The sequence below is a fragment of the Hoplias malabaricus genome, chromosome Y (genome assembly GCF_029633855.1).
Source record: "Hoplias malabaricus isolate fHopMal1 chromosome Y, fHopMal1.hap1, whole genome shotgun sequence".
NCBI classification, from domain to species: Eukaryota; Metazoa; Chordata; class Actinopteri; order Characiformes; family Erythrinidae; genus Hoplias; species Hoplias malabaricus.
The window spans coordinates 18,220,405-18,236,974 of record NC_089820.1 but is presented as its reverse complement, the minus strand read 5'-3'; the positions used below and the strand labels follow the sequence as shown (position 1 = coordinate 18,236,974).

The following is a 16,570-nucleotide window of genomic DNA, read 5'->3' as shown; positions in this document are numbered from 1 at the left end:
CAGCATTGTCAACACATTTCTGAAGGTATGTTTCTTTACTTATCTGTAGCCTCATAAACAACAGAAGTTAATGTTTAATTCTGTATGTAGGATTTATAAACCCCTGTGTTATCCTTATCTGAAATCACAGCTTTTCAGCAGCATTATAAAGTATATGCTTTAATTAAAAGGTTTCCCTCTTCGTCTTCACTTGTGCTTGTACCCCAAACTGCAGGTGGATTATGGGGAGTTTTGGGAGACAGCTGTGGAATTACAGAAACTTTCTTGTGGCTTTTCTCAGTCCTTTGCTGCTCCTGCCTCTGCCATTGGTTGTCAGCACCTCGGTAAGTGTATGTGTGGGTAGTGAATAGGTATCTCTAGAGCCTCAGTATGCTTGATGCACAAAGTTAAAACCCAATTTCTCTAAGCCAGTTAACAACTGCATTGTCCTTTATATAAGGGGATTTCTATGATTGTAGGAATAGGCTGTTCTCTCTGGTTTGTTACCATTCAGTAGCTCCATATGGTGGAACAGTGTGTTTGAAGGAAAAAAAATGTTATTTACTGTTTGAATTGCCACAGAAAATCATTTGTAACTTGAATTGTTTAGTTTTAGCTGTTGCCTGAAATTTGAGACATACCCACCCTAAGTAATTTGAAACAACAAAAATAAGTCAATATTATCCACCTGTAGAGTAGGAGTAGAGCAATATACTAATCTCAGGTTGTGCTTTTCAATGTTTCAATGTCTTTTTGTTGTCTAAAAACTCCAGATTCTGTTCTCTGACAGGAGCAGGGAGTTTTTTTTTTTAACCTACTTACAGACACTGGGGCTTTGTGATCACAATAAACTGGTTTGACCATGAAAAACATGTCTAATGTGTTTACAAAGCTCCGGAGTCTGTAAACAGCAAAAAAACCTCTCTTGGTCCAGTATGCTAGGCTTTCTCTCTGCTCATGGCAGAGCAAAGCATCTCAACTTTTTTAGTCAGTGGAGAGAACTCCACACATTGAAATGCATGAACCAAGATAAGGATATTGCTCTATTCCTGGGCCATAGATGGGTAATAGATTCTCACTTTTTTTTTTTCATTTTTGGATTACTTAAGGTGGAAATGTCTCTAAATTTGAGAGATTGCAAAATGCTACCAAACTTGAGTTACAAATGAGTTTCTGTGGTAACTCAATCAGTTAATTACACAAAGCTTCTGAATATAAACAAATGAGAGAGAACAGTGTTGCCCCTTTGTAAGTGATGACTAATTACAATAAATAAAGTAAAAAAGTCTCAGTTTGTCTGTTGGGTTTTCCAGGCCGTCTGAATCATTTTCCAGAATGAAAGATGCTACTTTCACTTTACTCTAATTCAAGAATTCCTGAGGTAATTTATCCACAACTGTGTGTGCGGCCCTCAAACAATATAACCATAATAATCATCATAGTATTCAAATTTCTGTAAATCTGTTCGACCAAAACAAGTAAAAAAAAAAGGCATTTCTATATTACACCATGTAATCTGGAACATCTCTAGTGTCGCCTGGAAAATTACACTGCCTGAACGTCTTATCAGACCATCAGATTTTTTTTCAGAAACCAGTTTGAGTGACCTTCTATATTTATTCATCCTCTTATCACAGCTGTTTAGGTCGAACTATCACATGCTCTGCTCTGTGGTATGTGTCTATTTGTCGGCAGACTTCCTTTGTTTCACATAATGCAAGAAAAAAGGCAGCGGTGCTATAAAACTAAGCTATTAAAATTCTATAGGTGAAATGTCACAATACAACAATTTCACAGTGCTTAGGTTAAGATATGTAATACAGTGTGCAGAATTATTAGGCAAGTTGTATTTGAGAGGATTCTTTTTATTATTGAACAACTTTGTTCTCAATCAACCCAAAAGACTCATAAATCATCATCATCATCATTTTCTTCTCCGCTTCTCCATTTCAGGGTCACGAAGACTCATAAATATCAAAGCTTAATAATAAATAAATAAATAATACATTTTTGGAAGTTGAGGTGGGTTTTTTTTAGATTTGGCTATCTTAGGAGGATATCTGTTTGTGCAGGTAACTATTACTGTGCAGAATTATTAGGCAACTTAATAAAAACAAATGTATACCCATCTCACTTGTATATTTTCACCAGGTAAACCAATATAACAACACAAAATTTAGAAATAAACATTTCTGACATTCAAAAACAAAACCAAAAACAAATCAGTTGCTTGATCTGTTTACGATCAACATTGCGTGCAGCAGCCACCACAGCCACCCAGACACTGTTCAGAGAGGTGTACTGTTTTTCCTCCCTGTAGGTCTCACATTTTATGAGGGACCACAGGTTCTCTATGGCGTTCAGATCAGGTGAACAAGGGGGCCATGTCATTATTTTTTATAACCTTTACTGGCCAGTCACACTGTGGAGTATTTGGATGCATGTGATGGAGCATTGTCCTGCATGAAAATCATGTCTTTCTTGAACGATAGTGACTTCTTCCTGTACCACTGCTTCAAGATGTCTTCCAGAAACTGGCAGTAGGTCTGGGAGTTGAGCTTCACTCCATCCTCAACTCGAAAAGGTCCCAAAAGTCCATCTTTGATGATACCAGCCCATACCAGTACCCCACCTCCACCTTGCTGGCGTCTGAGTTGGAGTGGAGCTCTCTGCCCTTTACTGATCCAGCCTCTCGCCCATCCATCTGGCCCATCAAGAGTCACTCTGATTTTTCTAAGGTATTATGGACTGATGAAATGAGTCTTAAGATATTTCTTGACCCAGTCTTGACATTTTATCTTATGTTTCTTGTTCAAAGGTGGTTGTTTTTCTGCCTTCCGTACCTTGGCCATGTCCCTGAGTACCGCACACCTTGTGCTTCTTGATACTCCAGTAACGTTGCAGTTCTGAAATATGGCAAAACTGATGGCAAATGGCATCTTGGCAGCTTCATGCTTGATTTTCCTCTATTTATGGTCAGTTATATATTGCCTTTTTTTCAAACACATTTCTTGCGACCGTGTTGGCTATTTGACATGAAACACTTGATTGTTCGGTGATCCCGCTTCAAAAGTTTGGCAATTTCAAGACTGCTGCATCCCTCTGCAAAATCTCACAATTTTTGACTTTTCAGAGTCCATCAAATCTCTCTTCTGACCCATTTTGCCAAAGGAAAGGAAGTTGCCTAATAATTACGCACACCTCATATAGGGTGTTGATGTCATTAAACCATGACCCTTCTCATTACAGAGATGCAAATCACCTGATTTACTTAATTGGTAATTGGCTTTCAAGCCTATACAGCTTGGAGTAGGACAACATGTATAAAAAGGATGATGTGATCAAAATACTCATTAGCCTAATAATTCTGCACACACTGTATTGTGATTCACCATGTACAACAACAAAGAAAGCATTCCATTCATGTAAATATACATTTTATTTTTTGCTCTTCATTTACCATTATTAAAACAAAAGTGAATATTGAGATAGTTATTTTCTTCACATTTACATATCTTGAGTAACTTATAGTAAAACCAGACTATTAGACTTACATGCCACGCTATAATGTTTCACCGTGTAAATATTATAAAATGGAACCTTAAGGTTAGGATTGGTCTAGGAACATCTTTCTAATGACTAGTAAAATGTACTCAAGCATTTGAATATGTGTACTTTTAAACAGTAAAAAAAACCTGTTTCCAGAAAAGTTGGGACATGTTGTAAAGTGGTATAAAAACTTGAATCTGTGATTTGTCTTTTTTTATATATGTGATGTAGAGGCCTATATTGCTCTCTTAAGTTGATATCTTTTGACAGTAACAATATGTCTATTTCAGGCTTCATTCTGCTGAAGTTACAACAGCATGGCTTTGTGAACACAGTTTGTGTGTGTGTGTGTGTGTGTGTGTGTGTGTGTGTGTGTGTGTGTGTGTGTGTGTGTGGGCATAACTAGTCCACATCTATCTTCTACTGAAAATGTATGGTACATCATGAAGAGAAGAATCAGACAGGGTGCGTGTTGGTGAAGGAACAGTGCTGTCTCCTCTCTCATCATCCACAGCTGAAGTGGCATTAAACATGTCATTTTACGGGTTTTAGCAGTTTTCATTTTTACACCAGTGGATTCTGTGCCAGATATCAAGGCATTACACTTCTCAGCCTCCTTGGAAAAGGTCTTTGCCAAGACACTGAAAAAGAGAATTGGTCTGATAGTTGAACCACGAAGGATTCATGGATTTGTGGATTCAGAAAGAACCGTGCAGGTTTGGTCCTGGCTGTGGAAAAGCTGATCAACTCTTCATCTTTTGGCAGAGAATTGAGGGTCATGTTAGTTTGCTACTCCACCCTTCATCTGTTTTGCTGATATTTAAAAAGGCATATCAGTGTGTTTCCTGAGTTATTCTGTAGGGATTTTCAATGAGTATAGGGTGCCAGGGTCACTCAAGCAAATTGTTCAGTCCTTATGCATTTGTAATCGAGAGTGAGATGCAGGCATAGCCTGGGACACAAAGGCTTCCGTTGGGGGTTCAGGAAATGTCATCTCTGTCTTTTGTGGATGATGTTGCACTCCTGATTTCTTTTTATGGAAGCCTTCAGCAAGCAATTGAGAAGTTTGCTGTCAAGTTGGGAAGCAGTCAGTATGCAGATCAGCACCTCCAAGTTTGAAGCCATGGTTGCCTCCGAGATAAAAAAAACAGCATTCTCAAACCAGATAGGATGAGAGTGCCTATCTCTGGGTCTTGTTCAGGAGGATGAGAAGAGGAAAGTCATGAGAGTCATGAGGAAGGAACATGAGATCGACAGTAGTTCTTATTTACAATGGCAGCCTGCCAATCAAAGCATGTGTATCATACTTACCACTTTTTTATATAGTCCCTTTTTCCTTTTAAGTGTTCAATTTCATTCTGTTTTGTTCACACCACTGATTATTGTGTGAGTTAAAACAAAAGTGGTGATAAAAACCCTGTGCATATCAATTAATATCCTCTTTGTAAAACATTTTGACTTGCAGGAAGCTAAATGTGGCTTTGTGGTCCTCCTCATGGCACTGTACTGGTGTACAGAGTGTGTCCCGCTGGCGGTCACCTCTCTGCTCCCTGTGGTTCTCTTTCCCATAATGGGCATTATGAAGTCGGAACAGGTACGCTCCACAGCATAAGACTATTTCTTTGCAGAGTGAAAGCCTGATATATATATGGGACCTTTAAAAAATGTTCAGATGGCTCTTGAATGTTCAAGGTTCTACACAAAACTACTGATTTTGCTAAAAGCCTTAAAAATCTACTGAACTCTAGTTTATTTATTCAGTATATTTTTGCTGTCCAAAACTTTCATGCATCATACAAACACAAGATGTCATTTGTGTCATGTTAAACTTTCAGAAATATTAGACCAATAGAAATTCTATTGGATTAAATGTCTTTGCATTAACTATTAGAAGTTAAGGAGGTCTCCTCTAAACATGCCAGGGTGGATATACTTGACTTTTTGGCATTTTTTTGTGGCTGAGAAACTGAATAGAGTGTGTGTGTGTGTGTGTGTGTGTTATGGCGGCAGATAGCTTTTAAGAACGTAACGGCAGGGAGACGACAAAGAGAACCGAGGAAGGTAGGCAAAGATGAGCTGGCCTACATGTGGATGATTAGGAGATCGAAGGCTATAAACATTGTTCTTAATAACAGCACATACCCAGAAACAGTGCCCAGTGCCAGCGATGTGAATCATGTTTATAAATATCAGGACTGTGAGAACTATGGAAGTCCTCCGTGGAAGGAACTGTTAGATCTAAATCTTCCAAGTGAGGAGCCTGATACTACCCTATTTTCATTAGAAGAAATTGAAAGTGTGATTAAGGGCCTTCCAAAGAATAAAGCTAGTGGATCAGATGGTGTCACATATGAAATTATAAAAGTTAATAAACAGCGAATTTGTGGAATAGTGAAACAAATATTTAATGTTTGTCTGATTAATAAGAAAGTACCGGACTCTTGGAAGGGTGCTTTTATCCACAGGATTCCGAAAAAGGACAATGTGCCCGATGACCCGACTACATGGAGGGATGTCTCTCTGCTTCCTACTATTTATAAGATTTTTATGAAAGGTATCAACCGTATATTACCATGGCTGATGGAAACAGGATTATTATCCCCAAATCAAAAAGCCCATATAAATCGACAGGGCATGAATGAGCATGTCTTCAGTTTGAAAACTGGAATTGATGATTTTAAACATGAATCTGCTAAATTTTATGCTGTGTTTTTGGACTTTAGAGATGCTTTTGGCACACTACCCCATGAAATAATGATAAGATCGCTGGAAGAAGTTAATGTACTGAGAGTATACGTGGACATAATTAGAGATGTATACAACAGCTCATTTCTGCAAGTGATCTGTGGAAATCAAATCACTGAGCCAATCAGACTTAACATAGGGATAAAGACTGGATGTCCTTGGAGTGCAGTTAATTTTATCATCGCCATAAATCATTGGATCAAGTGGCTTTGTCAATGTGCTCCTTTGGATGTAAGATCTCCGATCCCAGTCCAAGGTTTTGCAGATGATGTGCTGTTGGCATCGAGGGAGGAGAGTGTCATCAGAAACATGCTCCTGTGTACGGACAAGTTTCTGCAGTGGTCTCACTTAGAGATGAAGAGTTCAAAGTGCGCTGTATTCTATGAAAGACGCAGCGGGGTGAATAGATGGTATAGAGCTAAAAGTGATAAACCACCTGCATTTACTATTGATGGAGAGATGATTAGAGTGTATGGAAGGCATGAAGCTTATAGTTATTTAGGACACCAGTTTAATGTCGCTGGAGAATGGGAGAAGCAAATAAAGGACATTGTAAAAAGCTTCACCTCCAGGTTGGACTTAATAAGTTCCTCACCTTTACCTGTAGTTATGAAACTGCAAGCTGTTCATGAAGTTGCACTGGCTAATGTGCAGCACTTGTTTGCTAACATTCACATACCAAAATGTACTTTGGATGAGAGGAATAATAAAACAGTGTATGTGGTGAGGAAGTGGATAGGTTTAAATTCTCATTCAACAAGATGTGTTTTGTTTCATAACAGAAGGGAAGGTGGACTAGGGGTCCCAAATATTGAGTGGATCTATGTAGCAACTAGGATTTGTCATTTGCTGCAGATGTTGAATAATGACGATTTAGCAGCTCAGCAGCTGGCTCGAGCTTCACTTATTTTAGATTTTACAAAGCGTAAGATCTCAACTGCAGCAGAAGGAGAAGATAATTTTTGGGGATTTAGGAAGAAGCTGAATGGGAAGTTGGATGTGAATGTGAGTGGATTTGGAGTACGATCAGACTGGCCTGATTTAAATGATCTCTGTAACAGGGCTCATATACAGCTGAGTTGGAGGGATAGTAGAGGTCAGTTAGTAAAGGTTAGTGATGAACTGATACAAGATTCAAATGTCTGTGTGGAGGCAGAGATTGAAGACAATGGGATATTTAAGAAATTGAATATGGATCACTGTAGAACTGAGATTTTGAATGTCTTTCAGTCTCGGTTGCGACGGCGCTGGATGGAGCTGCGTTTACAAGGCAAATTAGCATGTTTGCCCTTTGTGGACCAGTTAGTGTCTCATGTTGTGTTGGGAAGCTCTGAACTTGATCAACAGTTCTTTAGCTTTGTAGTTAAAGCTCGCCTCCAAGTGTTACCAACAAAGTATAATCTGTCTCTTTGGTATTCGTTACAGCATAAACATTATTGTTTATTGCACGATAATCAAGAGGCTGAATCTGTAGCACACATCATGGACGGTTGTCCAGCTCTTAAAGGACTTTATATTCTTAGACATGACCGAATTGTACATTTATTAAGTAAGGAGTTTGTATCTATGTGTCGTTCAAAAACGGTAATTCATGTGAATGAAAGGGTTAAGGTAGAGTGGTTTTTATCTTTGAACCAGGAGAGGTCACAGGTCGCTTTTAGTAACTGTCCGAATTCTCCTGACATTGTTCTGATTAATGAAGGGAGGAGGAGTGTGATGATTGTGGAAGTTGGATGCTCTTACGATGGATATATGGAGTTGTGTTACACCTCTAAAGTCCTAAAATATCAGCCACTGATGGAGATTCTTCTCCTGTAAAGTAGTTGCCTTGGTGTTTGGAAGTTTAGGGCACGTTCACAGGCTGTGTGTGCATGGCCTACGGATTGTAGGACTGGGAAAGAAGAAGGCCAAGCACATAGTGAAGTATTGTTCTGTTTCTGCAGTTATAGGGAGTCAGTTTATCTGCAGAAGACGCTGTCATCTGTCTCCATGAGAAATGCATACTGTGAATTTAATTATGAACTGTGCAATGACTCTGAACCATTATTTGGGTTTTATATGATATTGTATTTTATATGTTAAATCCAAATAAAGTATTATATGTGTGTGTGTGTGTGTGTGTGTGTGTTTCTTCTGCAGGTTTGTCAAAACTATATGGGTGAAGCTAGCATCATGGGAGCTGGTGGACTGATAGTGGCAATAGCTTTTGAACATTGGAACCTCCACAAACGCCTTGCTCTGGGTATTCTCCTGCTGGTGGGGGCGAGGCCAGCTCTGTGAGACACTGAATACTGTTGAGTTTAAAAAAGAGCATGAAAAAGATTGTATTACTATACTAATTTGGTACAAAAAAAGTAAAAATTGAAAGCAAAAAAAAGTTAAAGAAGAGAAGCCTTCAATATTGTTTTGAAAATATATCTATAAAAACACTTTCCTCCTTTTATTCTTTTTCTCAGGTTGATGATGGGGTTTATGATCGTTTCAGCCTTCCTTTCTATGTGGGTCAGTTCTGTTGGGTCCACAGCAATGATGCTGCCCATCGTCCACTCAATTCTGGAGCACCTCAGAAAGAGTGAGGCTGAGGCTGAAGCTGAAGAAAAGCAGATGAGCAGAGTCAGTCAGGATTTACACCTCACTCAGACCAAACACAGCACTGAGGAAACGAGAACAGGTGAGAGAACGGAGGGAAACAATGCACCATAATATCAGTTCATGTTCAGTCAACCTTCATAAGTCTCCAGTGAGTTAAATGAGCAATCAGTCATTTCCACAGAGATTCTTCTTCACATTATGAAACAAACAGTAGGTATCAGCAACTAAATATATCATGAACATGGCTGGACACATGTGGGGAAGATACTCCTTGGAGTATAACTTGGTAACTTCAGGGACTTCAAAGAAATTTGATTCTTCAACTGATGTGAGTTAGAAATAATGTAAAACTAATAAATATATTCATAAATATTGTTTGCAATTTTGAAATAGTAAAATTACTTATTCCACCTTTAAATGCATTAAAAGAGTGACAGTTTATTCAAACTTAAATTGAGTTTGTGATTTAAATAGTTTTAATCAGTGTAAATCAAATCAATTTTTTACTTGTTTAATGGAGAATCTGGTAAATTCAGCAGTTTTTTCCGCTGTGGAGGAGGAGCCAAACCCAGAGGAACTCTGCCATACTGAAGCAGAGCAGCTGAAACAAGAGCAAAAATATGTGAATCTCAGAAAAGGAATGAGTCTGTGTGTCTGCTATGCTGCCAGCATTGGGGGAACAGCCACTTTGACTGGCTCCTTCCCCAACCTCATTCTCAAAGGCCAGATTGACAAGTAAGAAAGACTTAATCAACTATTATAATATCTTTACCCAGAACTATAAACAAGACTTGGAAAGCCTTGTTTTGCTGGATCGCAGTATCTTCATAGATCCACAGCTGGATCACAGTCATTTATGTGGATCCAAAACAATATATATATATATATATTTGTTTGTGTATTTATTTATTTACATCATTGCATTACTTTCTTCACATGAATCTGACAGTTTTATCAGAACAAAAATGAATTTATCTGCTGTAAGAATTGAAGAAACATTTGTACATTCCATAATGTCCTATGTGTTCCAATGCAGATTATTTCCTGAAAATGGAGGTGTGATCAACTATACCAGCTGGTTTCTGTTTTCCTTCCCCCACATGGTGCTGATGCTTTTTCTCTCTTGGCTGTTTATGCAGTTCATGTACTTGGGCTTCAAGTAAGTCATAAGAAAGTGTATTTTACTGTAGAGTTATATTTCAACAGAGGTGGTGGAATTGGTAACCGCTGAGTGAAATAAACTGGATGATGTTTTTCTCTCCTTGCTCTACAGTGTGAAGCAGACATTTGGCTGCAGGAAGGCCAGCACCAGTGAGAGGCTGGTGTACAAGGCAATAAAGATAGAGTACAGGAAGCTAGGCAGAATGAGTTTTCCTGAGTGGTGTGTGTTAGTGCTCTTTATTTTGCTTGTGTTACTGTGGTTTACACGAGAGCCTGGATTCTCCACTGGCTGGGGCTCACTGCTCTTTAACAAGGACAGAAAGTAAGTCTACACACATACATAAGTACATATACACACATACTTCAAATCAGCCAGTACCGTTGAATAACACATCATAAACTCTTCATTTGTTGGCAAGTCTAATAATTCAATCTAATCTTTAAAGGCTATTATTGGATAAAAAAAACTATACTATTATTATAACAAGATATATATCAAGATATAATAAGTAACTTGTATTTCAAGCAGCAAGTGTTAACTGAACATCAGCTCTCTACATAAAACATAGTAGTAACACATAAACATTTATTATATTGTAGTTTTAAAAATCAACTATATTCCTTCCACCCTACATTTTCATATCAAACATTATCTTTATAGCTGCAATAAGCTTAGATCTTGAGATTAGTCACAAGTTTTTACTTTGTATTTCAGGTTTGTGACAGACTCCACAGTCTCCGTTGTTATCGGCGTACTGTTCTTCATCATCCCCTCCAGAATGCACTTCTCATGTTACAAATTTGGTTCTTTAAATATAAGTGGTATGTTTCATGTCACACCTATCTGTTTTCAATATTGGTATTCATTAACTCACAAAATTTACCACATTTTAACATTCGTTAATTTTTTATTGAGTGCGGCACGGTGGCGCAGCAGGTAGTGTCACAGTCACACAGCTCCAGGGACCTGGAGGTTGTGGGTTCGATTCCCGCTCCAGGTGACTGTCTGTGAGGAGTTGGTGTGTTCTCCCCGTGTCCGCGTGGGTTTCCTCCGGGTGCTCCGGTTTCCTCCAACAGTCCAAAAACACACGTTGCAGGTCGATTGGTGACTCAAAAGTGTCCGTAGGGGTGTGTGTGTTGCCCTGTGAAGGACTGACGCCCCCTCCAGGGTGTATTCCTGCCTTGCGCCCAATGATTCCAGGTAGGCTCTGGACCCACCGCGACCCTGAATTAGAAAAGTGGTTACAGATAATGAATGAATAATTTTTTATTAAGTTTTATTCATTTCCCCGCTTTTCCTTTTCATATATATGTTGTTCCTTAATATAACTAGCACTGGTCTGCAATGGAATTTAGTGAATAAACATTTAAATACATTTATATGCATTAAAACTATTTTTGAAAGAAATAAACAATTTAAATTCCTGCAACCACAATTAAAAAAAAACAAGTAAGACTAAGAAATTCTGCATGAAGGAAAATACATAGATTCTTGGCCATTTTGTAAAATTTGTCTTATTGGTTGCCAGTGTAATCACATGTCATAGTTATTAATGCAAATATCCAAAAATTTGCAAATCAATTATAAAAAAAAAGCAATCAAAAGCAACTCTTAGGCAAAATCACATGTGCATAAGTTTACAAAAAGTTTGGGGTGCAACATGTTTGTCCTTACGTTTGTACCCATCTGATCACCTGGATCACAAAGACCACTACATCTCATCTTAAAGGTTTTGAAAGTGCTCTGTCATTGAGAGAAAAAAGTTCTATGTTGAGGGGATTCATACATTACAATACACCTGACATTAGGTATTGTGCCATGTGAGTTTAGACGTCTGCCTGCTCCAGGGGGTCCTATTCAGTTGACAATCCATTTCTATAGGAATTACATAATTATGAGAGTTAAATCGTTTGCCAAATTTAAAACTGAAGTAAAAAATAATAGAATTAAAATTCAAATATGTTTTTGCAATTTAATTTATAAAACTTGTGTGCCGATATCCAGACAAAAATATTTAATATAATAATTATATTTGCACTCAAGTATGTGTCATCACTGACAAAAAGTTTAAAAAACCTTTTTGTCATTTCATTTTCAAAACTGGTCAAATATTAATTGAAAAAGCTAATTGGGGAAAACTCAATCCCCACTTTATATAGCTTCACTATCTGTTGCATACTGCTTTTGAAAATGAAAAGCTAAACACATATTGCATTTTCATTTTAATCTTGACACTTACTATGCAGTTCATGAAAAATAAGTAAAGCCAAGTTTTCTTTTCCCAATTATTCTTTTCATTTAATATTTGACCATTAATATACCAGAATATTTTTGAAAATGACAAAAGCTTTTTTAAAATCAGTTTTTTTTTTATCATTTATCATTTATTTTGTCATGATATTTGCGCACACCTTTGAAAAAGAAATGGCAATTTTTTTTTTCAGTTTTCATTTTGCATCCAATGTGTGCAGAGGTGTCTGGATACTTCTGATACTTCTGGATATACTTAACTGGCTTTTATATATATATAGCAGGTTAATAAGTTTTTGCTCATTCACTGGCAGGCAGGAGGAAATGGAAGGCTCCTCCAGCTCTGATTCAGTGGAACCTGGTGCAGAGTAAGATGCCCTGGAACATTGTGCTGCTGCTTGGAGGATCATTTGCACTTGCCAAAGGGACTGAGGTATAAACATACTAACAAACTGGACATATGAATGATCACAGTGTTGACCACCAGCTTCAAAATCACGAGAATGTGTGTAGTTTATACTTTTTATACACAATTGTCCACTAGACAATACTGTGAGCAATCCAGCAGTATAGACATCAGTATAGTCATCCACCTTTCACAGGGTAGACGTTATACCAGTGATATAAGAATAACTGCAGTTACGCATAGGAATGTGGTCTTACATCAAGATAAGAAGACTCTTTTATGATGCCATATAGACCTTTTTTAAAGATCTTTAAAAACCCTAGGCTGTGTTTATTGCATTTAAAGGCGGAGTTCAATTTTAATCTATTTACAGTGTCTCTAAAAGGGTAAAAAACACATACTGTATCATTCTGACACGCTAGGCTCTCTCTCCGCTCATAGCAGTAAAACAGCATATTAGAGGTTTTTAGACAATGAACAGCCCCCAATGTTGAGAAGTATGAACTGAGATGAGGATATTGCTCTATTCCTGCTCCATAGGTTGGTAATTCTGACATGTTTTTACTATAAATGAATCCGACTCTAAATGTGGGAGAAAGTAAGCTAATAGACAGAAGGTGCTACAAAACTAAACAACTCGTGTAACACAGGAGTCTCTGTGGTAATTCAAACTGTGAAAAAATTCTTACAGAAAAGCTGAACTTCAACCACGTACAAGCAACAAGCGTTGACTTTCTGAACATAAACAAACCAGAGCACAGCATTTCTCCACAATCGTAGCCATTTTTTAAAATGCCAGTCTATAGTAAGAGTGGCAGTGGGATACAGACATTGGTTCTTTTCTGATGTTTGAGTCTTTTTTTCTCCCTGGCCACTACACAATTTATTTAAAATGGTTCTCCAAGACTTCTTTGGTAAAGGCATTAGAAACTGAAATGAAATACATTTTAAATAAATGGTTCTTTAAATAAACAAAAATAAAACAATTTCTTTATACTTTTTGCTATTAAACAGGCACTCAGTGGAACCATTTTACCATGCAATATATATTTTTTTTCATTCAAATATTTCTTTGATGGTCCTGTTTGTTTAGCTATTTATTATTTCCCCCCCCCACACACACACATTAAAAGTGAATATGTATTTGACTCCTTTCACTTACAGTCACTTATGTTATGCTCTTAAATCTGTTTACTGCTTCCTTAAATAATGTTCTCTTAATTCCTTCTTGTTTTAACACCTTTTTTCTCTTAATTGCAGCAAGGGGAGGGGGGGGGCTGTAACCCAATTTCGTTGTATAAGTAAAATGTACAATGACAAAGGTTTCATCATCATCATTTCATACAGATAGAGCTGAGTCATCAAAGTCAAAAAACACTTACACTGACAGATGTCCTTTTGTGTCTGGCTATGTGATTGTATCTAGGTTTCCAAACTCTCTATCTGGATAGGACAAACCTTGGAGCCTCTGAAGAATGTCCCCCATGTCGCCCTCTCTTTTGTAATCTGCATTGTGGTGGCTATGTTGACTGAAATTTGTAACAATACAGTAATTGGCACTGTTGTTCTGCCAGTACTGGCCTCTATGGTGAGAACAATACAGAATAGAATTAGAAACTAAGAATAATTAAAAGCCCATGTTATGGACATATTTAAATGCTTAATGTAGTAGTATGTTAGCATTAGATAAATTACAATCAGAACTTACCAATCACTCCCCAGATCATAAAGCAATATCTGAAGGATAAAGAATAAAACGAGGTTGAAATAAGCTAAAGAAAACTATGCATAAAATTAAAGAAGGATATAGATTGTTGCATCTTTAATATTTTTGATATGTTCCACTCATGTTGCATTACTCAAGGCCAGTGCTGTAAAGCTGCACCCTCTGTACATCATGCTACCATCCACCATCTCCTCCTCCCTGGCCTTCATGCTCCCAGTGGGCACAGCCCCTAATGCCCTTACATACTCCTATGCTAACCTCAAGATCATAGACATGGTGAGGACTCTCTTCTCTCTCTGATTTTGTGAGAAATTTGTGACCCTGAACTGGACAAGTAGGTAAAGACAAGGAATGAATGAATGAATTTACTTAATAATTATCAGGGTAAGGCACCCTGAGTACTGCTGTTCTGAGCTAAAACTAGATCCAAATGTGAGTTAAGGGAACCATATTCAGCTTTGTAATCAAACAAAGCTGGATTTCTAGAAAGAAGAGTTAGTGTTTGTTTAGTTTTTCTAGCATTCAAAAGATTGAAATCACATCATATTAATAACTTCTATTTTTTCTGTAATAAATTATACACTGTCTACATTGTAGATTTAAAGAATATAATTTGTATTATAGGTTAATATTTATAGATATTATCTATATTGGCATATGTCATATAAATCACCCTCAACCATGTTTTTCTTTTAAGGTCTATCACTTGTATAAAACTAATAAGTATCTGTTGTTCCAGGCAAAACCTGGTTGTGTGCTGAATTTGCTGGGGATCCTCTGCATCAACTTCGCTCTCCACACTTGGGGCATTGGCATGTTTCAATTGAATGAGCTTCCACCATGGCTCAATATCACCACCACCCCTACCCCCAACACTACCATGTTTCCATAAACTACTCTCTGATGTAGATGAATGCCTGATGATAAAACAGTTAGTTCATTTTAACAAGGCTAGGAACTGAAAAAGGAATGCATTCAAAAGGTAAATACACACTGTTAGCTTGTTTTTCTCAGCTGCAGCCAGTCAATGTAGATCATGTTTAGATGTAAAGGGGAGTATACGAATGTAAAAAGAAGAAGAGTGAGATATCTCCACTCTCATTCATAGTAATTATTACTATTTAATTAAGCAATTCTTTTTAACATTTTCCAACCTAATCTCTTTCTTCTACCTCTGCGGTATGGTTCAGTACTGAAGCACCTGGCCATTGTCTTCTGTTATAATTGTGTTGAATTTGCAACAAGAATGTTCTGTTTTTGTTTTTTTTTTGTCATTTCTGAAACACATTTCCAAAACTTCACTGTGGAAAAATCAGAATTCATTAGTGATGCACACAAATGGAGATTAGGTTGATGGTAAAAATGACTAGATGTGATTATTTTAAAGAGCCACTATTTGACTCTGTAAAAAATATATATATCAAGGCAATGTTTTTTTTTTTTTTTTGTAAAAATGTGAATCTATACATTTAGATTTCCTCAAACAATACCAGTCATGTTTGTAGCATGTTTCAATTGCACAGCTTGTAAAATTCTGTCTGTTGGGAGAATAAAATCAACCCAGATATGTTTTATAATAATATAATCAAATACTTTTCCCCCTGTAACCCAGATGAACTAGGCTTTGTTTGTAAAAATGTGTGACTCTGTCTTGAGTGTCTAGCAAGCAGTGAGGGTTGAAAGTGGGAGGCTAAAAAGCTTCTGCTGTTAAAACAATTTATATCTCATATACCATTCATACAGCCATGCAGAGGCAAAACACAGAGAACAACTGCAGCTGTTTCATAGAGAAAGTCAAGCAACTGCCACAAAAATTAACATGGAGGTTGTGGGTTCGATTCCCGCTCCGGGTGACTGTCTGTGAGGAGTTGGTGTGTTCTCCCCGTGTCCGCGTGGGTTTCCTCCAGGTGCTCCGGTTTCCTCCCACGGTCCAAAAACACACGTTGGTAGGTGGATTGGCGACTCAAAAGTGTCCGTAGGTGTGAGTGTGTGTGTGTGTGTGTGTCTGTGTTGCCCTGTGAAGGACTGGCGCCCCCTCCAGGGTGTATTTCTGCCTTGCGCCCAATGATTCCAGGCTCTGGACCCACCGTGACACTGAACTAGATAAGGGTTACAGATAATGAATGAATGAATGAATGCTAAGTTCAACTGAAACCATCAA

At 37.6% G+C, this 16,570-nt stretch overlaps 1 protein-coding gene across 1 annotated transcript; it reads left to right on the top strand.

The window, feature by feature from the left end:
- Window positions 1-221: 221 nt before the first annotated feature.
- On the top strand, window positions 222-15,301 carry LOC136678405 (solute carrier family 13 member 2-like). The gene is made up of 12 exons (XM_066656463.1): window positions 222-323; window positions 4,994-5,122; window positions 8,413-8,549; window positions 8,730-8,944; window positions 9,405-9,600; window positions 9,902-10,024; window positions 10,139-10,348; window positions 10,742-10,848; window positions 12,592-12,710; window positions 14,110-14,271; window positions 14,548-14,685; window positions 15,149-15,301. Exons 1-12 carry the CDS (start codon window positions 222-224, stop codon window positions 15,299-15,301), a joined length of 1,791 nt encoding a protein of 596 aa, XP_066512560.1.
- Window positions 15,302-16,570: the final 1,269 nt, after the last annotated feature.

Bases quoted from the DNA above. Each gene is read 5' to 3' on its own strand.
- LOC136678405 (XM_066656463.1), top strand. From the start codon at position 222: ATGGGGAGTTTTGGGAGACAGCTGTGGAATTACAGAAACTTTCTTGTG. The intron at 9,601-9,901 runs GTAAGAAAGACT...GTTCCAATGCAG, and splicing joins CTCAAAGGCCAGATTGACAA to ATTATTTCCTGAAAATGGAG. The intron at 10,849-12,591 runs GTATGTTTCATG...ATTCACTGGCAG, and splicing joins TGGTTCTTTAAATATAAGTG to GCAGGAGGAAATGGAAGGCT.